At 36.3% G+C, this 24,387-nt stretch overlaps 4 protein-coding genes across 6 annotated transcripts in view; 1 reads left to right on the forward strand and 3 right to left on the reverse strand.

Moving 5' to 3' along the window:
* Window positions 1–12,570, forward strand: part of LOC116168522 — a 58,761-nt gene extending 46,191 nt beyond the window's left edge. The window contains exons 2-6 of one of the 2 annotated variants that reach the window (XM_031484419.1): window positions 7,136–7,296; window positions 11,165–11,762; window positions 11,810–12,046; window positions 12,171–12,342; window positions 12,391–12,570. In XM_031484419.1, the coding sequence (XP_031340279.1) occupies window positions 7,140–7,296; window positions 11,165–11,762; window positions 11,810–12,046; window positions 12,171–12,342; window positions 12,391–12,543 (1,317 nt within the window). In that variant the 5' untranslated portion in view covers window positions 7,136–7,139 and the 3' untranslated portion in view covers window positions 12,544–12,570. Of the gene's footprint in view, window positions 1–7,135; window positions 7,297–10,648; window positions 11,763–11,809; window positions 12,047–12,170; window positions 12,343–12,390 lie in introns of those variants that run through there. The other variant, XM_031484418.1, reaches the window with a different exon arrangement.
* Window positions 7,781–10,293, reverse strand: LOC116168518 (mucin-5AC-like). Its single transcript, XM_031484414.1, has 8 exons — window positions 10,156–10,293; window positions 9,997–10,101; window positions 9,170–9,949; window positions 8,615–9,124; window positions 8,522–8,569; window positions 8,401–8,466; window positions 8,017–8,352; window positions 7,781–7,969 (listed from the first exon to the last, which is right to left on the reverse strand). The coding sequence occupies exons 1-8, from the start codon at window positions 10,213–10,215 to the stop codon at window positions 7,895–7,897; spliced, it is 1,980 nt and encodes a 659-aa protein (XP_031340274.1). The 5' UTR covers window positions 10,216–10,293; the 3' UTR covers window positions 7,781–7,894.
* LOC116168524 (CD151 antigen-like) lies at window positions 12,555–24,245 on the reverse strand. Of its 2 annotated transcripts, none has more exons than XM_031484423.1 (5): window positions 24,047–24,245; window positions 13,385–13,495; window positions 13,150–13,334; window positions 12,774–13,103; window positions 12,555–12,727 (listed from the first exon to the last, which is right to left on the reverse strand). In XM_031484423.1, the coding sequence occupies exons 2-5, from the start codon at window positions 13,440–13,442 to the stop codon at window positions 12,578–12,580; spliced, it is 723 nt and encodes a 240-aa protein (XP_031340283.1). In that variant the 5' UTR covers window positions 13,443–13,495; window positions 24,047–24,245; the 3' UTR covers window positions 12,555–12,577. The 2 variants fall into 2 exon arrangements, with proteins under 2 accessions (XP_031340283.1, XP_031340282.1); XM_031484422.1 differs by having other exon boundaries at window positions 13,150–13,341.
* Window positions 17,484–20,066, reverse strand: LOC116168519 (sorting nexin lst-4). Its single transcript, XM_031484415.1, has one exon. It carries the CDS (start codon window positions 19,560–19,562, stop codon window positions 17,916–17,918), a length of 1,647 nt encoding a protein of 548 aa, XP_031340275.1. The 5' UTR covers window positions 19,563–20,066; the 3' UTR covers window positions 17,484–17,915.
* Window positions 24,246–24,387: the final 142 nt, after the last annotated feature.

Here is a 24,387-nt window from a genome sequence, read left to right on the forward strand (position 1 = left end):
CACTCAGACCTACGCCAACAACGACAAACTTAATCTCTCGTACCCAATGCAAGTGTATATTTCATTACACCCGATAAACAAAGATCGTTAAAAATTTTAATTAGCATTAATTGCAACACTGAGACCTGAAAAATCGGGCCACTCGATTCAAGGTGGCGTTAATTGCATATGAATTTGGTAACCGCATAGAAATCTGATCTTTGATAGATTATTTATATCTAGATGTGAGGCAAAGAAGCAGCCAGTATGCGCAAATTACCTAATCTAAATGGGAAGGTAGGTGATCCATGCCGAAAGGCAATGAGATCAAAAACCTTTTAAAGTGATTAATTCTTGTGAAAGTTCACAAAAGTTTGTTTTCTAAATTAAGCTATTTTACGGTAATCAAGGTTGCATTGACTGCCGGATGACTGAGTAATTATTATTTCCAAAAGTTTGGTCGTTGGCATTCATTAAAACTCTAACGTTAGTCAGTAGCTATTTTCCTTTCATTAGCGCAAAATTCCTACGACCAAACCTGTACCATATTGAATTGTTGCAACAAATACATGGTGGCGTTAAGCGAAATTAATTTTCGTCAAACACTTTATTTTGTTTACAAGTTCAGATAATTGAAACACCAAAAACATAAAATCTAGTTCTGCTTAATTCAATTTGTACCTATAAGTTTTCCTTAATTTACTGCGGCTTTAAATGATGCCAATATAATCAATATCGTAAAATCGCATTTATTATCTTAAAGTCTTACTCTGCGCAAAAACGAAACTTCAAAACAAATATATAAAACCTTGGAACACTCATTGTAGCCACCTCTTCACCATTCGAAATAATTTTGAGAAATAGTCTCCCGTCCCCTCTCTTGCACTTTTTGCATAAATAATGGTAGGATTTGGAACCATTAAAATTTTGAGTATAGGTATGTGCATATCTCAACGGACTGTAATACCTACATGTAGCTAATCTGCTTTAGATCCATAATGATCGTTAAAGCTTAATTACATTTTTTTTAATATGGTAAATTTGGCTTATACTAAGGAAAATTATGGATTTGAAACCGGAAACTCTTTAACTTTCAATTAAATTTGTCATAATCCGTTGGAAAATCCCTACAGCTGCTTAAAATAAAAGCTCAAATAAATCCTTACTTCTTCATACAAGGAATACGAATGCGTTCGATATACTTTCAGAACGTTCGCAATTTTCCAACTGTTTTAAACACGCAGAGTGTACTGAATTTCTTGGGAAACTATAAACCCTTTAACAATGACAGAATATGAAATATCTTTGAAAATCTCAGAAGAGGTTAAGACGAACAGACTGAAGAAACAGAAGAAATTTACAATAAGAAGAAGGAGATTTATGTAAATTAATGGTAATTTGCTGGGAGATCTTACTTAGAGATACGTTAGGTAGTTGTACAGTCATATTGGTCACTTACGTTACCTGTTAGCTCGATATTTTTAGGACTTGACTGATCCAAGCATTTGTACACTGTGACCAGAAATTCATGTCAGATATCTAATTCAGAATCTGCAATCTTTTTAGAATGTAGAGAATCGCCAGAAATGTTTGACGGCAATGCTTTCAGAATATTGAGCCTTTTAAGCATATTATTAATCGTTGTGGGAACCTACAAAATTTTCAAATGTGTTTCTATGCCACCAGGAACTTGAAGAGGTTGAGAAGCTTCGGAATATTTAACCATTTCTTGGATCTTCAGGATCATATGTATCTTCGGATGCGTTCAGAACCTCCAAAATCTTTAAAAGTCGTATGCGTACTGTGTTGCTTTCAATTGCAACGAATTATTCACGAACATTCCTGAAAAATGCTTTAATCTCACGATTTCAATAAGCAAGGTACAGTTTTACAGTTTAAAGTAAGAGCTCATCTCCAGGGGCGGACTGGCCCGGGGGGGCGGGTGGCGATTGCCACCTGGCCTGTACGTCATAATGGCCCGTTGGAAATTTATAAGTATGTGCTGTATTTAGTTTCTTGCACTATTAATAAGTTATTAACACGTTTCTCTAATTGGGGTTGATGTTAGGTTGTTAAAAAATTCTGTTTTAATTGAAGTGTTTTACAATGAATTTATCATTTTTTGTCGTAGCATGAAAGTGCTGAAATACAATGATAGGCGACGCGCCTCGTTTGGATTGTATATTTTGTTGTTACTTGCTGCAATTTAAAAAAACTGTATTGTAATTGATTTCCGAAAAAGGAGTACCTTAAAATGAAGCAAAAAATGTTTTTGTGGTGCACCGCAGAGCTACCCCCCCCCACTCCCGCCACCTTCATTACTACCTATGCAATTCCACCTGGCCCGCCCCTGACTAGAAACCAATTTCGAAAGAAGATTCAATGGGCTGTAACTTTTGAACTAGTAACCCAATCTTGGAACTGTTTGAAATTATGGATTCTACAGGCCACATTCTATAAGAAAAATTTTTTTCCGGGTCGATCTGAGACAATTTTTTTGCGGGCCTCAAAAAAAGGCAGTGTATAACCTTCCTTTTTTACCAAAAATCGACTACACCAAAATTTCTCGGGAAAACACTTTTTCTTATTAATTTTGGTGCGTAGAATCCAAAACAATTCGTACTTTTTCGATCAGACTTCTCAATCAAAAGTTATAGACTAGAAACCAATTTCGAAAAAAAATTCAAAGGGCTCTAACTTTTGAACTAGTAGCCCAATCTTGGAACTGTTTGAAATTATGGATTCTACAGGCCACATTCTATAAGAAAATTTTTTCCGGGTCGATCTGAGACAAATTTTTTTTCGGGGCTCAAAAAAAGGCAGTGTATAACCTTCCTTTTTTACCAAAAATCGACTGCACCAAAATTTCTCGGGAAAACACTTTTTCTTATTAATTTTGGTGCGTAGAATCCAAAACAATTCGTACTTTTTCGATCAGACTTCTCAATCAAAAGTTATAGACTAGAAACCAATTTCGAAAGAAAATTCAAAGGGCTGTAACTTTTGAACTAGTAGCCCAATCTTGGAACTGTTTGAAATTATGGATTCTACAGGCCACATTCTATAAGAAAATTTTTTTCGGGTCGATCTGAGACAATTTTTTTTCGGACCTCAAAAAAGGCAGTGTATAACCTTCCTTTTTTACCAAAAATCGACTGCACCAAAATTTCTCGGGAAAACACTTTTTCTTATTAATTTTGGTGCGTAGAATCCAAAACAATTCGTACTTTTTCGATCAGACTTCTCAATCAAAAGTTATAGACTAGAAACCAATTTCGAAAGAAAATTCAAAGGGCTTTAACTTTTGAACTAGTAGCCCAATCTTGGAACTGTTTGAAATTATGGATTCTACAGGCCACATTCTATAAGAAAATTTTTTTCCGGGTCGATCTGAGACAATTTTTTTTTCGGGGCTCAAAAAAAGGCAGTGTATAACCTTCCTTTTTTACCAAAAATCGACTGCACCAAAATTCTCGGGAAAACACTTTTTCTTATTAATTTTGGCACGGAGAATCTTAAACAATTCGTACTTTTTCGATCGGACGTCTCAATATGGACTAGAAGTCATCTCAAATTACCTTACAGATTTTAAGAGTGAAAGTCACTTCGTCGCGAGAACGTGTAAATATCATAAGAATGTGTCACCCTGTACATCTCCCACGAATTAATTTTCGATTGCATCATAAATGTAACCCTAAAAAGTGGTTAATTATTATTTATTGTAATAACGATAAATTAAAATATTTATCTTTCCGTTCGTGCATTGATTAATCTAAAGGTTGAGGTTGAGGCATCCTTATTTCTATAATTGCATAGTCACGGACTCTACCAATCACGGCACGATGCAAAATTTGTGAACTTTTAGCTTAGATGCAATACCAAAGTGTGCGAAATTCCTGTGTTTCTTTACAATGATTTTGTCTATGTATCATTTTACTCTTTTATTGAAAAGACGATAAAGTATATTTGAATTTGCAAACTTTTTACACTATAATCCTGATTGTACCTACTGCCAATGTGAAAATTTTAATTTTTGAAATACCTCGTCAAGATTATGTAACATATATGCCATTTCTCCAAGAAATAAATTTAAACCATTAATCAACAAGATTAAGAAGGCGATTCGATGTTTGACTGAATATTCATCTTAAATTGTGCAATCAGTGCTGCAACTTCATTTATCACGTTTGGCACTGCTAGGAAATAATTCGTTGTTTTGTACATTTTGTTTGCAACGTGTGCAATTAACGAATTTTGCATGCTCTTTAACTGAGAACGTGGGAATTGTGAACATTTAGCGTGTGTCTCCCAAAAACTTGGTAATTTATGAAAATCGTTGATTATGAAAATTAGTGCATATCATGTATAATTAATGAGACAACCTATAAAATAATTAATACCGAAATTATTATTTTTATGGAAAGTGTTTGATATTTAATTTTTTTTGTGAAAAAATTAGTCAACTAAATTTGTGGCAGATAAAGGTTAAAAAAGATAAATGCCGATAGATTCAGTAGCAACATTTAGAAAAGTGGCATGAAAGGATAGTGAGGGTGAAAACTTCACACGTGGATTTTTAATTAACTAGACTCGACGATTTTTCAAGATCCAGATGAGTGCATGCAGGACGTTACCCACTCAGTCAGATACCTAGAAGAGCTAGGATGGTCGATAAATCGCGAAAAGTCGGTTCTGATCCCGTCTCAAGAAGTAGAATATCTACCTAGGGAGAGTGTAGAAAGGGGGCGAAATCTCACTATGGTCAAGTCTAGACAAGACCTGAAATATATCGTTTTGTTACCCTTCGGAGGAAAAACGTTGGGTAGTAAAGCTATTAATGTATGTAGGTTGTAAAAAAGGTAGCCATAGTCGATTCCACGGTAGCTTTGAGAGGTACGATGACACTCTCCGGTCTCTCTGAAATCAGAGGTATTGGTGATACCAACAAGAGCTTCTTCTGTCTTGGGAATATCACCGTATCGGTTTACTGTCTGAGCAGCGTTACAAATCGGTTTTCCCGGGAAACATCGGACTACCCGCAGAAATTTAATTCATTCGATGTATATATGCACACACCGTTGTAACACACATACTGTGAGAAGTAAAAACTAAATTTCACTATTGAAATCGCCTAAATTTTTTTAAGGGACATTTTATTGCACATATTTGTGGCAAACGTAATAATTAATGCAATAATCAAGCACACCGCCCCATAGTACGACCAATTTGCAAAAAATAATTACTTTTCATGCGATAAAACGAATAGTAGCATAGACTATGGTAAAGTTGCGGTATTGCTTAGCCGCTTAGCGTATTTCGCCTGCAGATACGCCGCTTGATGAAACTAATCTTTTACTATATAATCGATTCGAAACTCGTATTTTTACCTACCAGAAAGATCTACCTGTTACGGCATTTGCCATGTAGAAACTGCGGGGTCCTAATAATTGTAGCTGCAAAATACTTTCTCAAGAATTTAAGTTTTTTTTTAATCGATACAGTGTTCTTAGATTGTTTATTTCTGCCGTTAATAAACCCTTGTAAATACGTGTAACCAGTATTACCGTTTACCTCCAAACGGTAACCAATTTGACTGATTAAGGAACTCATCCCAGCTTTAGTTTAGTATCTATTTGTTGGCCAAAACAGATTCGAACATTCGTCTTTGTTCTCGAGTTATGATCAATGGAATTGTGTAGGTAGTTGTACCACTTGACCTTTGTTTTATAGACGCATAAATTTTAAACCTCTCGCTTTTTGAGTTTGGCAAATATATTTTTGGAACATCAACCCGTAAAAACATTTCAAATCTTGCGACTACAAATTTGAAGTTTCGTTAATCTGAGAATATCAAAGTTCTACGGCCTTCATCCCTTAAAACTCCTCTGGAATGTTGTATACTTCTGAAATTCAAAGAAATAATTTCAAAATTCGTTTGGGAATATCAAGATCTCAAAAATTATTATATCAAATCTATCCCTAAATAGTTCGAGTTCTAAAATTGGGCTGTTTTTTAATCTGAAATCTTGGTAGGTATTTGCAACCCCCGAAGACAGCGTGAAATTTGTATAAATTTGAAAACGGCACAATTCGGACGTCGCAAATTTTGAGAAAAAGGATTCAAAAGTTTACTTCTTGCGGCCTTTTCAGAACTGATATTTGAGAATTTATTTGTAACTTTCTTCTCAAATACTACGACTGACAGTTTTAGTTTGGGTTATCATTTTCCGCTATTCAAGACACTGGAATTTCATAAGTTTCACTCTCAGAAACTTTTTCGCTTTGAATCCAAGGAATAGTGGTGCCAGGCCCTTACGGCTACGAAGCACGCGAACGATGCGATTTGTACTAAAATATCCTTTTTATAGGTAATACCTACTCTTACTTTGCATCTGTAAATGTACTTATATAAACTTTGAATTTGAGTTTCACTTGGTAAATAGCACATGAAACTGCATTTCATAGTATGTGCAAAAACCATTAAGGCCATATTATTCTTTATTTAAATGTATAATTTTTGTATGTTACAAGTGCGAGTAATTGTTTTTATTTTCATTTTCCGTAAAAGTGAGGTTTATGTTAAATTGCTACAGAACATGTAAGGACTTGCACAATGATAATTGGTAACCTATGCAGTATTTCGACCCAGTTACGTCAACGTAGAAAATCAGTATATTTTCCAAATTTACATTTAATTCGCAGCAAACTATTACTAGCACAAAAACTTCACTTCTTGTCAATGATGGTAACCCTGACTAAGATTTATAGTATAACTATATAGGTAACTCTGCAATTTATTCTAATGAGAAGGTAAGTAAAATATTAAATTAGTCTATTGGTATCTGTTAGGTTAAATGCCATAGTCTGGCACCAATAAAAACCTGTAGAATTCGTTAGAAATTATTGATATTAAGGGCGTTTAATTAGTATTGTCTTTTTTTTCTAAGCGCATACATTATCTAACAATGCAAATGAGATAATGACATTTATAAACTTTATACGCTGCGGCATATAACGATAAAACATATTGTATAATATTATTAATTTAAATATCGGCTTCCTTGAGGTGACATTAAAGCTACCTAATTTAAAAAAGTGGTTTAATAAACATGAATTTTAAATGTTAACGGACCTACTATAGTCAATATTGTTACAGATTAATGATACCGAAGGACGTTATTTATAGGAAGTTACCAAATTTCGGCATTTTTGCTAACGACATTGACACCTGGTCCAATTTCGATCGGATTGGACAGTTTTCACTTCCAAAAGCTTACGAAACGCAGAATTGGCCATATATCAATTCCAAAATCGCACGTAAGTAAAATAATTTCCGTTAGCAATTTGGTAATGTTTGAGAAAACCATACTCATACATATTAGAAGACCAAAGTGGGGTATCGAGGCGTATTAACATTATTTATTAACCATCTCCTAGCGAGTTTATAATTTTGCTGTGTCTGTCCGTCCATCCGTCCGTACGATATCTCGTAAACCACTGAACCGATTATATCATAATTGGCAATGTAGGCCAAAAATAAGGAAGGCTACTTTGACATCTCCGTTAGTTGTGAACCGAATTTTTAGCCACGATTTCGTGTAAAAGGTGGGAATTTGTTCGATTTTTCCATTTCTTACTAACACTTTTTATAGGTCTGCAGGGAGCTCGTATTGAAAACCTCCTTTGAGACGTGTTTCCATCCTGACTAAGTAGTGAATATGTAACTCTAACCGAGTAACTAAATGTGGCAGTACTGGTTTTAACCAAATCAGATAGGTACACATACAGAAAATTCGACATATTGAATTTAATTATTTCTATTAAAAAGAACTTTTTGGCATTTCTAGTTACACTTCTGGAATTCTCCTAAAAATTGCAGACATACTTGATGCTCAAGTCTCCCACTTTTGTCCCATCAACCAGCCGTAAGACCCGAAAGTATTTCTGACGAGTTCATTCTGAGGGAACTTACGAATTTTTCGGACGCATCCTGTAAACAAAAATTGAAAAATGTGGCCAAATTGGTTTGGCATTCACCTGAAGTGCAGATCCGAAAAACGAAGATATCGCTTTAGAAATGTTTACGGCATAATCCGATAGTTGCGCCCGTATTTCGGGGGCTTGTAACAAATCGATTCGTTTGGTATCATTAGTTACGTGTACGCTCTTCTGTCTAGGCGTCTTCATCGTCATTACGTTCTCAAATTTTTGCAATTTTTTGAGCGCGCTCAAATCGAGCTTCTTAACTTGGGCGGGATTTTTCCGGATTGCTTCCAGTTGCTGTATTAAAAGTTGAATTTGCTTCCGAGTTATTGGAGGTTCTTTCTTTTTGTCTTGGTGCGTCGGTTGGGCGGGCGTTACTGTAGAGGGCGACTGAAAACGTTTTGCATAATGATCAATTACTCAACGGATTAGGCTCACCGAAGTGGTGGAGGGCGAGCTTGGCTCAACGGACGTTGTTGTCATATCCGCAACCGACGATATAACCTAACAAACTGCTTTAAAAAAGAATCTTACGTTTCTTACGTTAAATACTACAAACCCTCTGCGCCAGCGATTCAGACGGTTGAGGTTGGGCATTCTCTATTCTCTAAAAAAAAAAGGTCACGAATTCGTTTGAACGTAGAAGTCATACCAGTTTGGTTAGCGTGGTTAATTGTTCCAAGACGGCTTGTTGCTTTTTGATGAGCGATTCAATTAGCAGCAAGTCACGTTTTTCCTCGTCCTTTAAATGGAAGTTTCCGGGCAAATGCTGAGTTGTTGCAGACGTTGTGTTTATTAACAAAGGGCCAGCAATTGACAAATCAATCGATCTACCTGAAGGTAACGGGAGCGTAGAACCATTGCCCATTAGCGTCGTAGGTGACGTTACTGCTTCCGTGATCACCAATTCTCCATCGTCGCTTTCAATGGGATTAGTGAATGGAGGCGCAGTCATTTCTTCGCCTCTTGTTGTTGGTGAAGTCGAAGTAGTGCTCTTCACGCTGGCTGTTGTTGAAAGAGGTGTAGTGCTCGCTTGGGTTGTTTCCATTGATCCTTCAGAGCTTGATGTTGTCTGGGTTGTGTTCACATCACCTACTGTTTCGGTAGCATCCTCGACGCCTAGACGAATTTCGAAGGAGCTAGGAGTGGATTCCGGTTCAACCTAATTGGACCATTACTCTCGGAGTACAATTAACAAAACACTCACCGTTGTCATGTTTACGAGGGAGGATTTCGTTTCGTTTCCATTTTCAGACGCAGGAAATTCACGGGTATCAAACCCAGTAACTTGAATAACGGGAGCCAATGGTACCACCGACGTACTGCCATTTGGAAATTTCTGTATCAAAGTACCGTCCTCCAAAAACATATAAAATACGTTGGGAACAACGCGATTCGGTCGCTTCCGAATTATTGTACCGTTTCGAAGAACTGCAAAAACGAAATAATCGGGGATGTATCCTTCTTTGACGTTGTCTGATCCTGCATCGTATCTGTTGTAGGTCATAGTCGTCGGCGGGGAAGTGGTGGATGCGGTAACGTTCGGCAAAGGCGTCGACGTATTTGAGCTGGAAACCACTTGCGATCCCGACGAACTATTGCTAAAGATAGCAACAGGCAAAAAATAAGGTTCGGGGTTAGCGGATCTTGCAGTCTTTTCCATAACGGTTGTAGATTCTATACTGTCGATGTCATTGTCAATTGCGTGTGGGGTTGTACCTTCGTATTCGGTGGTCTCATTCGAAAAAGAAACGTTTAACAACTGAAGCAGTTGATCAATTACGGGATGCGGTAGGGATTGCAACTGTTGTATGAGAACATTTGCCGGATTGGTTGTATGGGGCGCAACTTCAGTTGAATTATCCACTGAAATGGCAGTCTCAGTTGAATTTTCAGCGGTACCGGCTGTTGCTTGCATCAACATTTCAATCAATCTCTTTACAATGAAACTTTCATCTTCATTGCGGTCTATTGGTTGACTGGAAGGCTTTACAAACTAATAACCATTTATATTCTCAATATGAAGAGACTTACGTTTGAATTATTCGCAGCATCTTGATTTTCAGAATCAATCGGTGTTGGCGCGACATCGTTCAAGGAAATAATTTCCATGCCATTCAGTTTATATTCCAGTGTTCCCTAAATTTTTAATATATCAAAACAGAGTGAGGAAGTTTGAGATTTGGTACTCACCTCTTCCCTGTTTTGGCCGTTAACGCCGAAAACACAAAAGACAAAAACCCAAAATTTCATTGCGTGTTACACTAATTCCCTAATTGCGATGGACTAAAAAATCGTCTTCGAAACATGCGTAACCCTTTCTCTTTTCCCCTCTTAACGACACGTTTAACACATTAATGTAGAATTGGGAAAAAATAGAAAATAACACACTTGCTTCAAATTATGCGAAGTATGTGTTAATGGTGTTGATTAAACTAATTACATTTTAAGCGTTTAATTACTTCTGGACAAACATCTGTGAGGTAAAGAAAATAAGTATAGAAATACGAAACTTCCATTTTATGAAGTTTCCAAACTAATGGTACCGCGTAAGGCATTTGAGAATGCACTTATTTGACGTGGTTCTTCTTTCCAACAAACAAGTCGAGTAACAACAATCTCATTATATCCGAATAACAAAGTTTGTTAATTTTGTTACCGGCTTTAGTAATTAAAAATGCTACTCAATGCTGTATGTACTTTTTTAGTCATATAAAAAAATAGAGTGATAAACGTTGAGCCACCTATCGGTCCTCAACTTTATCAGTCCATTGAAGTATACTGTACTTAAATCAATACTTCCCGCTTGTTTTCCGCGCATTTGATCAATAATTCGAGCTGCCAGTTCGTGATATCAATCAGAAATGGCGTTAAATAAATTTTGCTATAGAAATGAGTAGCAAAATATTACCGAATCCCCGAAAGCAGAGGCAAAAAGACGAAATGAAGCAAGAAATTGTGGCGCAAGTTCACAAGTGCGTGAAACGGGACCAAAGCGAGGAGAGGGAAAATATTAATAACATCGCGGATACGAGCGAGTGCAACAAAACCTTTATTTTAGAAGATAAGAATGATAACTACAGTTTGCGGACGCCTAGTCGAGATGTTTCGGTGGATGGAGAATCGCAAATTAATTCGAAAATTCTCAATTTGATCGAAACGGAAATGAGAAGGGATATAAATAAAATTTCTCATTTTACAGACTCGCGACCTCAAAGTTTAAGTTTTTACGAAGAGGAGAAGATTCCCGAAGAACTCTCGGGTAATTTAGAACTTCTTAGTCCAGAAGAGCGCAAACACTACAAACGCAGAAAAGAGTACGGCGACCTGGACTTGGAGCGAAACGCCTACAATAACTTACAGGATGCACTCTGTAGAGAAAACGATGAAATGTTAAATGGGGGTAAAAAGTCAAAATCAAGGAAGAAGAAGCATTCCGAACCGGAGTTGGGGTTGGGTGACAGCAGGGAGATGATGATTCCGAAGGAAAAACGAAAAAGCAAAAAGAAAAAGCGCGAATACTCGCCGTTGTCCTCCAGCTCTGGAAAACGCAAGCACAAGAAGCGAGACGACGATTACGAGCCAAAAAATGAAATCACGTTGGCGTTGGAAGAGCTACAGGATGACGTTTTCGAAAATGGCCCTGACGAATTTGTACGTTCGGAGCGAATGAAGAAAAGCCCAAGAAAATCTGATAAATTGTACATACAAAGGAAGAATAAATTCGAGATCTCCTACAGAAGTAACGAAGCTAACTCTTTTAGAGGAAATATGGCAAATGACGAATCTTGTGAGAGAAGGTATGTAAAAATCGCCCCTCAAGTTTTAATTAACGCGCCCTTTGTAGCTTCCTGGAGTATCATCCTCTACATTTAGCTATACTCGCCCAAAGATGTTGGAGGCCTCTCACTCTGCTCTGTCATGGCTTTCTGGGTGGATTAGCTTTAGCCCACTATTTTTATTTTTACAGAAATGATTGGGCTTTTGAGGAAGAAATTGTGAGCTATTATGCTAATTACAGTGATCTTTACACATGCTTGTTTTTTATCCTTGGTGCTATTTGCGTGGTCTCTGTTTTTGATCGGTACGTACAGGATTTATCTCAATTCCTAATATAGTATTAAAAATTCTCTAATAAAAGCCAAACAACTTTATAGAATTAGTGGAAAGATCAAACATGTTATAATGGTGTTTTTTTTTTGTTGTAGATACGACATTTCCCATATATCAATAACGCACCTTCCAGATATATGTAGTAGTAGAAAAACTGCGGTGCTTGTAGTAATTTACGCAGTCTGCTTCCTATTACATTTGGTAACCGCCGAACTGGACGATAAGGTGGGATTAATCCCACTCAATAACAACATATCATTTGTAAATGTGAGTCGATTTATGCCATCTGAACTACCCTTACTCTTGATTTTTTAGATCACAGAGGCCGAGTGGACGCATTGGAGCAACTTGTCGTATTGGAGATCGGTTTTTGCAATAGTGGGATGGGTCATAATTGCATTTTCGTCTTTAGAAGACCTTTTCTATAACCATCTGAAGACCATGGAGAAATATATTGTTGACACTTAAAGATTATAAGAAAAGTTTTAACATAAAATTTATTTTACAGATAATCAAGATAATCTTTTAACTTAAAATAAAGTTGACAAGAAAAAATAATGCCAAATATTTGTATGCAGCAAATACCCAACCCTACCACGCACAAGATAAATAAATGGCCCCGCATATGATCGGCCATTTTAGTTAAGCAGCTCTGAAACAAATCATTAAAAACTTATCGTCTAAATTTAGATACCGACATTGTAGTTGATATTAGAAGGGCGGATTATAGCACCGCAATTAGGCGTGATCGTCTTGCAACACGAGTCTGGTACTAAATTATCACCTGACAAATTCTGCTTCCTCCAGACACTATACTTCCAGTCTTCAAAGCTGAGGACCCCGCAACAGTGGAATTTCTCCTGAAGAAAATCAATCGCCTCCGTTTTCTGTTCGTCTATTCTGTAGTTACTGAGGCACGTGGTGTTCAAATTTAATTCCAATTCATTTTGGACTTGCTCCTGATAGATATAAGCCAGTACCCCTACCATGATTTCGGTTAAAAATATAAACGACAGTAAAAATATGTACTGCAATTGAACGGATGATTAAGACATACGCATACTTGAAGCTTACACAAATTAAGTACGGCCTATTATTGAACCAAATGGCACAGCAGCCCATAAGGGTTACAAGCAGCACCAGTCCTCCTGCTCCCAGTAAAAAGTAGGTTATGACGGGATACGTTACTGTTGATAACAGTTCGACATATTTATATCTATCGGCTATTGTCCATACTCCCACACCTACGATTGCCAGTCCTGCAAGCTGAAAATTGTAATAATTTTGAAGTTACTCTCAAGTAACGTACCAGGTATATAATGTTGAAAATATAAAGAGTGGATTTCAAACAGTAAGCTGAACAACATTCGCTTGATCTCCTGTTTCGGGCCATTCTAGTTTAAAGGAGTAGATGAGAAATCTGAAACAAAAATATAGTTTTTTATTAACTGCTTTGCTTTCTCATCAGAAGCTATCAAAATGGCAATACTTACTTATTTACAAAGTAAATAGGTACATTTACTAGAAAATTCAAATAAAATCTTTTTATTGACCCGAATTTCGTAATTGAAATATTGATGCTCCCATATTGGAAACTTTTCTGAGCTGTATTGAAAAAGCCTGCGATCATTCCTCCAAAGACTTTTTGGAGTGATTTGGATAGTTGTCGTCTACTGATGCATGGACATGGTTTTTCAAAATCTACCTCAATTTCAAATTACAAAGTATACGTATGTATACATACGTAGAAAAAGCTATACTAGAGAAGAGTATTATTTTTGAAAAGCACGAAACACGTAAATTTTTGTTCGTGCGAGCATCTTTTCAAATAAAATTCCCTAATCTGTAACTTTTGAACTAGTAGCCCAATCTTGGAACTATTTGAAATTATGGATTCTATAAGAAAATTTTTCTTCCGGGTCGATCTGAGACAATTTTTTTTTCGAGCCTCAAAAAAAGGCAGTGTATAACCTTCCTTTTTTACCAAAAATCGACTGTACCAAAATTTCTCGGGAAAACACTTTTTCTTATTAATTTTGGTGCGTAGAATCCAAAACAATTCGTACTTTTTCGATCAGACTTCTCAATCAAAAGTTATAGACTAGAAACCAATTTCGAAAAAAAATTCAAAGGGCTGTAACTTTTGAACTAGTAGCCCAATCTTGGAACTGTTTGAAATTATGGATTCTACAGGCCACATTCTATAAGAAAATTTTTTTTCCGGGTCGATCTGAGACAATTTTTTTTTCGGGGCTCAAAAAAAGGTAGTGTATAACCTTCCTTTTTTACCAAAAATCGACTGCACCAAAATTTCTCGGGAAAACACTTTTTCTTATTAATTTTGGTGCGTAGAATCCAAAACAATTCGTACTTATTCGATCAGACTTCTCAATCAAAAGTTATAGACTAGAAACCAATTTCGAAAGAAAATTCAAAGGGCTGTAACTTTTGAACTAGTAGCCCAATCTTGGAACTGTTTGAAATTATGGATTCTACAGGTCACATTCTATAAGAAAAAATTTTTTCCGGGTCGATCTGAGACAATTTTTTTTCGGGGCTCAAAAAAAGGCAGTGTATAACCTTCCTTTTTTACCAAAAATCGACTGCACCAAAATTTCTCGGGAAAACACTTTTTCTTATTAATTTTGGTGCGTAGAATCCAAAACAATTCGTACTTTTTCGATCAGACTTCTCAATCAAAAGTTATAGACTAGAAACCAATTTTTAAAAAAAATTCAAAGGGCTGTAACTTTTGAACTAGTAGCCCAATCTTGGAACTGTTTGAAATTATGGATTCTATAGGCCACGTTCTATAAGAAAATTTTTTTCCGGGTCGATCTGAGACAATTTTTTTTTCGGGCAAAAAAAGGCAGTGTATAACCTTCCTTTTTTACCAAAAATCGACTGCACCAAAATTTCTCGGGAAAACACTTTTTCTTATTAATTTTGGTGCGTAGAATCCAAAACAATTCGTACTTTTTCGATCAGACTTCTCAATCAAAAGTTATAGACTAGAAACCAATTTCGAAAGAAAATTCAAAGGGCTGTAACTTTTGAACTAGTAGCCCAATCTTGGAACTGTTTGAAATTATGGATTCTACAGGCCACATTCTATAAGAAAATTTTTTTTCCGGGTCGATCTGAGACAATTTTTTTTTCGGGGCTCAAAAAAAGGCAGTGTAAACCTTCCTTTTTTACCAAAAATCGACTGCACCAAAATTTCTCGGGAAAACACTTTTTCTTATTAATTTTGGTGCGTAGAATCCAAAACAATTCGTACTTTTTCGATCAGACTTCTCAATCAAAAGTTATAGACTAGAAACCAATTTCGAAAGAAAATTCAAAGGGCTGTAACTTTTGAACTAGTAGCCCAATCTTGGAACTGTTTGAAATTATGGATTCTACAGGCCACATTCTATAAGAAAATTTTTTTCCGGGTCGATCTGAGACAATTTTTTTTCGGGGCTCAAAAAAAGGCAGTGTATAACCTTCCTTTTTTACCAAAAATCGACTACACCAAAATTTCTCGGGAAAACACTTTTTCTTATTAATTTTGGTGCGTAGAATCCAAAACAATTCGTACTTTTTCGATCAGACTTCTCAATCAAAAGTTATAGACTAGAAACCAATTTCGAAAGAAAATTCAAAGGGCTGTAACTTTTGAACTAGTAGCCCAATCTTGGAACTGTTTGAAATTATGGATTCTACAGGCCACATTCTATAAGAAAATTTTTTTCCGGGTCGATCTGAGACAATTTTTTCTTCGAGCCTCAAAAAAGGCAGTGTATAACCTTCCTTTTTTACCAAAAATCGACTGCACCAAAATTTCTCGGGAAAACACTTTTTCTTATTAATTTTGGTGCGTAGAATCCAAAACAATTCGTACTTTTTCGATCAGACTTCTCAATAAAAAGTTATAGACTTCCAATTTCGAAAGAAAATTCAAAGGGCTGTAACTTTTGAACTAGTAGCCCAATCTTGGAACTGTTTGAAATTATGGATTCTACAGGCCACATTCTATAAGAAAATTTTTTTCCGGGTCGATCTGAGACAATTTTTTTTTCGGGCCTCAAAAAAAGGCAGTGTATAACCTTCCTTTTTTACCAAAAATCGACTGCACCAAAATTTCTCGGGAAAACACTTTTTCTTATTAATTTTGGTGCGTAGAATCCAAAACAATTCGTACTTTTTCGATCAGACTTCTCAATCAAAAGTTATAGACTAGAAACCAATTTCGAAAGAAAATTCAAAGGGCTGTAACTTTTGAACTAGTAGCCCAATCTTGGAACTGTTTGAAATTATGGATTCTATAGGCCACATTCTATAAGAAAAATTTTTTCCGGGTCGATCTGAGACAATTTTTTTTGAGGGCCTCAAAAAAAGGTAGTGTATAACCTTCCTTTTTTACCAAAAATCGACTGCACCAAAATTCCTCGGGAAAACACTTTTTCTTATTAATTTTGGTGCGTAGAATCCAAAACAATTCGTACTTTTTCGATCAGACTTCTCAATCAAAAGTTATAGACTAGAAACCAATTTCGAAAGAAAATTCAAAGGGCTGTAACTTTTGAACTAGTAGCCCAATCTTGGAACTGTTTGAAATTATGGATTCTATAGGCCACATTCTATAAGAAAATTTTTTTTCCGGGTCGATCTGAGAATTTTTTTTTCGGGCCTCAAAAAAAGGCAGTGTATAACCTTCCTTTTTTACCAAAAATCGACTGCACCAAAATTTCTCGGGAAAACACTTTTTCTTATTAATTTTGGTGCGTAGAATCCAAAACAATTCGTACTTTTTCGATCAGACTTCTCAATCAAAAGTTATAGACTAGAAACCATTTTACTGTATTAATACCTTTGATAGTATTAGAATTCGAATACATTCAAACTGTAATTGGGCGCAAGCCTGTTGAGGGCCCAGAATAAGAGAGGGGTAGTAAATAAATATACAATGCTATAGCTTTGCTCTTGTTGCCTTATTGAACTGCTTGTCCAACTAAGTTTTCTGCTTTTAAAACGCCCTCCACCAGCAAGACTGGTTATTGAGCGTCTTGGCACCCATTCCTGTTCAAATGAGTCCACAATGGAGTGGTCAAGTCAGCACGACCTGAGAGCTGTCCCCCAAAAAGCTGCTCTCTTAAGTTTTCCCCCAAGGAGATGTTTGTACAGGAAAATATCTGCAACATGTCCTGATCCGTTTAGTTAAGACTGCATCAAAAAGCCATTAGGAAAAAGTTCAATTTTTCTTGAAATATGCGTAAAATTTTCATGAATCAAGGGTAAAACGATTAGACTCATTGGGCTACAAAGTTCTTGGTCCTCAACATTTTTGAAGAATTTTCTGGGTACCTATTCTACAAAGATAGCAGCACATATTACTCATACCATTTAAATAAAAGAAGGTTAACTTTCGATAAAGCTCTATATTTCCCTAATATCGTTTTAACAAAAATATACAATTATTATGATTATATTTCGTAAAATATAATTAATTATAGCATTGGAAATTATTTCATACATACAGATATAAAAATTAAACGAGTAAAATTATTAATTAAACAATTATTACCACAGCACTATTAAATAGGTAGGCATAATCACTAAACCCAGGTAACATCCAATTTCATGTAAAAAGTGTATACATAATAAAAATAAAGTAAATTTATATCTAACGCGAGTGTACATTTTTTTGGTTTAAAATTTTTGGTGAATTAAAAATGAAAAAAAATTACCGCTTCGTTATTGGAATATTTGAGCTTCATAAGAAAATAAAATCTTACATACTTTTGTACTGTACCTTAAATTATCGTATAAAAAATTGTAAAATGATTACAGATCGTCTACTCAAATGCGTGCAGGGTATTTTCTAATTTGTCCACAATTCGTTTATAAAAATTTATCTGCTGATTTAGATACAACTTCATGGCGTCTTTTAAAAACACATCCCTCTCCTCCTTGAAGTGCTGCAGTTCGGCAAAAATAGCATAGCTGACGGTGTCGGTACGTTTCCGTACCTCGGATAGTTGTGCTGGTGGAGTATTCAATTTTTCGCACTCTTTCCTTTTCTGCTGCGCCCCCTTGTGGATCGCGAAGATGTCCGGAAACGAACCGGTAATTCCCTTATACATGTAGAGTTTATCAAGGAAGGGTTCCCAGTCCAGTTTCGGTTGGTCCTCGAATATTTTGCCTATTTCGAAATATGCTGTGCCTATTCGTTTTATTCCAGTCGCTAAGTCGCTGGGGGTTGCCTTTTCTGCCGATTCGATTGCAGTTCCCAGACTGTAGAAGCTCTCCCCGACTTTTGTGTATTCTTTTTTGAAAGCACCCCCGTATTTTCTCGCCTGATCAGAAGCGGTGCCCTGCAAATTTTTAACGGCCGTGTCTAAATTGTGAATGAAGTTTGTGTTGGTCTCGATGGTTTCGTCGACGAAAGATTGCAACAAATTCTTATCGGGCGCTTCAATACATAAACAGAAGTTGGCACCGACAAGTGGATCTTTCTCCGCCTGTCGTTTGCCCTGCTTCCACAACTTGTCATCGGTGCAAGTCAAAAAATGACGCCACACTTCCGAATTAGATAAGACAGGATGTCGACACATCCAATCCACAAACTCCTGCAGCTGGGTTCTCCTATGCTCGATGAACTGTTCCTCGTACCGGCCTGAAATTTGCTTGTCCGGAAGCGGAGGGACCGCAATTAAACTGAATTTCTCAGTTAGCCGCTCGTGCAGCCAATCAAAATGTTTGTATCTACGCGAGACCTGAATTTTATTGAAGGAGGGCGTCAGCTGATAGGCGATAAAACTTTTGAGACCTTTCAGTTTCGATTCCTTCTTTGGAGAAGCCACAACTACAGTATAGGCCTCTGACGCCGGTATCGGAGACCAACAGCAAATGCCATCATCCAACTTCAGTATGGAAATCTTATTACTGTCTTCGACGTGCACTTTCAAATTACCTAAAATATAACTCTCACCCCCTGATTTGACAAACGTGGAAAACCTGTTAAAACTCTTCTTCGTCACTGTCCCCTTATTATCTACACCAAAACTCATCTCGGAAATTGTGTCCGAATCGCCCTTACTAAACTGCATGAGGGCATTCTCGTTAGCGTACAAACTCTCCTGTGGCTGCCGCATGTTATTATTGTTGGGTATCTCCGAGTACGGATCCTCGTCCCAGTCGTCGTCCCAACCGTCGTTATCCTGAGAAGTTTGATTGCCACCCGCGTCGCCCCAATCATCCGAAAAGCTTTGGGGTAGCAAAACCGGTGCAGGCATAGGGGGCGGGCCCGAACCACTCGCCACTTTCTCCACATAAGCTTGAGGAAACAAGCCAGATTTACCCTGGGCGTTTAAACCTTCCCACCATCCTTCTCCGACATCCGTTCTGGTCACTGTTAATGTTTCACCGGCCGTAATCGTCATTTCGGCCGTATTTGGCTCTCCTGTAAAATCGTACAAGGCCCTCGCTTGGAAGTGCGTCATTTCGGTGTTTAGATTAAATAAAAGTGGGTGTCCCAATCTGCACTTGTAAATATTATTAACTTAACCTCCTCAAAATGTTATGAAATTGTATAAATTGAAAATCGTTAAACTGTGACTGAAGTTTAATGAACTGCATGACATTTTCTAGTATGATTACTGCATGATTCACCAATTAAAAGATTAAATTTGTGTTCCAAATGAAAAATTAAATTCGTCATATCACTTCGCGAGGTTAAGATTACTGCCGTTTGACATTTAAGGCGCTGTTGCTTTAGTAATATCAGGCGTACCACACTAACCATACGTAACATATAGGGTGTCTCTTAAGTAAATTACTCTGTATTTCAATTTTTTCACTTTAAATAATTAATTGTACACACCATAAGTAAAGTCCACAGACTACAAGTACAATATTCATCCGAACACGTCAACTTTCAAACCTCACTGACAAAGATTAAAGATATATGTAATCCCATTTGTTGGCTCAACGTAAATGATTATAATTCAAACATGTAACTAACATTGACCTACTTCATACCAGAAGCTATTAAAGGAGTCGTCACATGTGTGTGATTGCCAGATGTTGGGTCTTCTTTTTTTTGTATTTGCTGCATCATTGTAGAACAATGATACTGAAAAAGGACTTAGAATACAGGGTGATCCATAAGTAGACAAGTTAAGTAAATCAGAGATAGCATTTGAATATTTGATTTTGGATTTACGCATAGGCTGCAAAAAGAGGGACGACAAATTTAGCACAATGTTAAAAATAAATTACCTAGTCACCCAATGTTTACACTGCGAAAAGTCGGACATTGCTGTGCATACTGCTTAAGGTCTCGTGGTTATAAAGGATCACAATGTGACGTTGTAGAATTTAGGCCTTATTTTAAGCAGTTATGCACCGTCAGAAATTGAAATCGAGGTGTTTTGAAAATGTGCCTAAATCCAAGGGTTTTTGTAATAAAAAAATATAAACTTGTACAGCAATAATAAAAATGGAATGTTTTGATTTAACAGAACCACCAGAATATCAATGTTAATTTTTAGAATGAAACTCGTTGGCGTATTCTCAAATTTTTCACACTCTTCTCTTCTTTTTTAATTTTTTACGCTATCGATCATAAAACATTGTCCGGAAAGCAAAAAACCTAGCAAAAAACTGTCAAACAACATCAGCATGTATAAATGTCTGTATGAATCTCGAAAATTTATATAAATATTCCAATGCTCAAATAAAGCTGTACAGCCTGTTTATTTATTACGAAGCTCATGGGAAGGTTAACTTTACGTAGGTATAAATAGACTAGAAAATTTTCTCATCTTCCTTATAGCTAAAAAATAATTTCCATAAAGCATTAATTGTTGAAGGTTAATTAAAGTATTTTCGCATATAACTGTTTAAAATAAACAATTTGATGAAGGCAAACGTAGTACCTACATCCAAGTTATTTTGTTCGATTAGCGTTTACCGAATCCTTATTTTTGGATGTTCAACATCTCTCCTTGTGCTGATAGATGTACCTACCTTAGGATGGTAGAAACCCATTGTGGCTACTTCCTTTCTTTCCCTAGTTTCAGAGCTCGTTCCTCGCAATAAAGGATAGGACCCTGTTTAGCCTAAGTTGCTTCATCCAGCCTCACTAGGAGATAATTGAATTTAATCCAAAATGTTTATATTTTTACCGTCCGTTGAAATAGTTCGAGTAAATGTTTAAAAAAAGTATGTAGGTATAGCATACCATGATCCAAGAGTATTTTTAAGGAGTTTGTGTGAACGTAAAGATTGCTCTTTGGAGGAAATTCCTACTAATTGAGTATTACAGCGGGGTGTCAAATTTTCCCTAGGGGCAAGTATTTCAGAGGTGAATATTCCGAGAGCGGGTATCTGAAGGCGACTATCCTTTGGGGCGAATATTTTAGCACGGTTTTGAAAAAAAATGGCGCTTTTATACCTCGAAGGAATCAACGTAGAATGCCCGGGTTTGAAACATTAGCTTTGTGTGACAATTCTTTGCAATTCTTTTCTAGGTTCAAATATTTTGGAGGCGAACTTTCCCTGTGAAAGAACATTCTAGATGCAACGTTCTGTTGCTCGTCGACGGATCTATAATATACGTATGTGGGTATTTCGGGAGCTAACATTTTTCGAGGTGAATTTTCCTACATTTTTCCTCTCATTTTTCCGTAATACTTCACAAGCATAATACGCTCCGGCATTATGGATAAAAGACGTTCTTATTTCTCTTTCTCCCAAATAGCTCGTGTGCCGCTGCAGACATCATTTCAATTTGAATTAGATTAGATGAAAATCTTGATGTGAGATTGATCGTACATGTTACCGTTAAAGTAATCAATGCGGGGATTATGGATAATTCATGGAGCAAGAAGATGATATGAAGAGCTTTCCTTCCCTCGATTATTTAAATTAACCAGTAACTATATGAATAATCCCCGCATTAATTACTTTAGCCGCAGCATAGACATCAAATAATTAACTAAAACCACAAATAAATAATTACAGTCAACCCCAAAAGCTTAACAATAAAATTGCTTTGTATTTGCTAATTGGTCGAGTTCTTAGCTCCTATTATCACAAATTCAGCGTTAGTGTCGGCTTTAGTTGGAAGACAGAGTACACTGCTGAACTTGGCATCTCTTGTCCGAAATACGCATATTGTATATTCGAAAGAATGTATCCGTTGATTGTAGAAACGGTCAAATAATAAGGGTGTAGACTTGTAGAGGTTGAATGTACACGGTGGTTCAAATTCATGTCTTACCACTGGGATGTCCGTAACGGTAAGAGTTACAGTGTAGGTTAAATTGAAGCTAAGTTTCCTCTTTTTGTGACAAACAAAACTCATTTGAAAGTTTTGGAAAATCTTTGAGAATAACTGAGATAAAATTGAAAATGTTAAATTTCCTGTTTATTTTCCCTAGCTTAAACGGTCGGAAATAATTTCCATAACACGCTAGATATATGTAGAAGCTTACAGGCTACGGCTACTAGGTACTTTCTTATTTCTTATGGCCGCCATATTGGAGTTTTACCCAATAAGATAGAAGACAAAAAAAAGAAAGTGTTTTCAATGCATCGCCATCATAGCCATGTTGATTCTCCAAGATCTATAGTTACCCGTGGATGTTTTGTTGAAAAATGAATAACTTTTTTTTTTAATTTAAGTAAGTATAGAGTGTGACTTGTCATTACTTTTCTTTTTTTGTCTCTAACTCATTCCGCAGCAATCCAATATGGCGCCCAAATGAAATAAGATGGTGGTAGGCTGCAGCTTCTACATCTAGCGTGTTATGGAAATTCTGATAACAGATTCCGTAACATCCATTTCCGACTGCTTAAGCTAGGGAAACGAAATTTGACATTTTCAGTTTTTCGGTGATCTCACTCTTTTTTCAAAAACTTCACATACGTCACTAAAAAGGACAACTTTGCCCACATTTAATCTGCACTGTATCCCCCACCGTTACGGAGATCCCAATGGTTATCCACGAATTTGAACTCCCTGTATGTACCTACCTACGCATTTAGAAAAATAAATTTTATTTTGCCATACATTGCTTTTCTTTAATTACCTAGGTGACATAAAAATATCCCTTCGTAGAAAAGGCTGTTTCACACCTCGACATTTATACGGCTTGTTTTAATAATTTAATCTCAAAATTGAATCAAGATACGAAATATCACACTAGAGTTTCAATTTTTAATTAATTATATTAATGTTAAATATATGCTGAGTTTCGATAAAAAATCTGTAAAAATATGTAGGGGTGGTATTTAGTTAACATGCGTGGGGAATGTGGACCAAATCTCCCCAATCCACCGTGTATATAGTGCATAAATAATAGAATGATATTTACTTTATATAGGTACGTTAGGGAAGGCTAAATCTTTGGTCTTTGACCTAATCCATAGTAGGTAGTTGGGCTGTAGCAGTAAGGGTGCCTATGGCATGCAAAAATATTGATTTTTGCAAAGGTTGCTCGGTAACCTTTCTGTTCGTGCAATATATTTTCAATCAAGGTGAGAGACATGCCAATTATAAATTACACTTATAAAATGATTTGGCTCTGATCTAAATGAAATTTCTTTGAGGCATAAGTTAAGGATTACGTATGAAAACATCAAGGCGGTAGGCGGAGAATTTTTATCTCTTCACTAAATTAAACTTTGTAAATAAAACAACCATATCCCTTGTTTGAACAGATGTCCCTATTCTACCGCGTTTGATTTCCCAAAGAGAAAAACTTTGTGCGTGCATCGTAAAAAAATAACGCAACTGAAGTCCAAGGACAAGTTTCTAATATTATGCAAATCATGAAATATGAAAAAAGTTGTGTTTGCGAAGGCGTCTTCAAAGGCGGTCAATATAGGAATTTCATCTCGTTTAGTACACGTGTTTGCTTATTTTTTAGTTACTGATAAGTACTCATTTATTAGATAACGCTCTCAAAATTATACTCACTGAAAACGAAGGATACATCTACACAATTGCCGTTTTTGGACGCAAACTTCGAATATTGCCGCGCGCAGGTAACATCAAAGTCACATGCCAATAATAATAGTCGATGATCGACACTAAAAGTAACGCCCACCTAATAGTAATTAAATAAAAATTAGGTTTACTTCAATTACACTATGTACGATAAACCGCTACGGCAAACTTATACTGAATATCATAAAACTCGCGCTATACGATTACACACCACACGTGACCTCAATAACTGTCCATTGTATAATAGTAAATGTTTGGCACAGATTTTCAAACAAAACTTTTTGTGCCCATATTTGCAAAGGTGCACCTTC

Source organism: Photinus pyralis, unplaced genomic scaffold (assembly GCF_008802855.1).
Source record: "Photinus pyralis isolate 1611_PpyrPB1 unplaced genomic scaffold, Ppyr1.3 Ppyr1.4_LG4, whole genome shotgun sequence".
Classification (NCBI taxonomy): Eukaryota; Metazoa; Arthropoda; class Insecta; order Coleoptera; family Lampyridae; genus Photinus; species Photinus pyralis.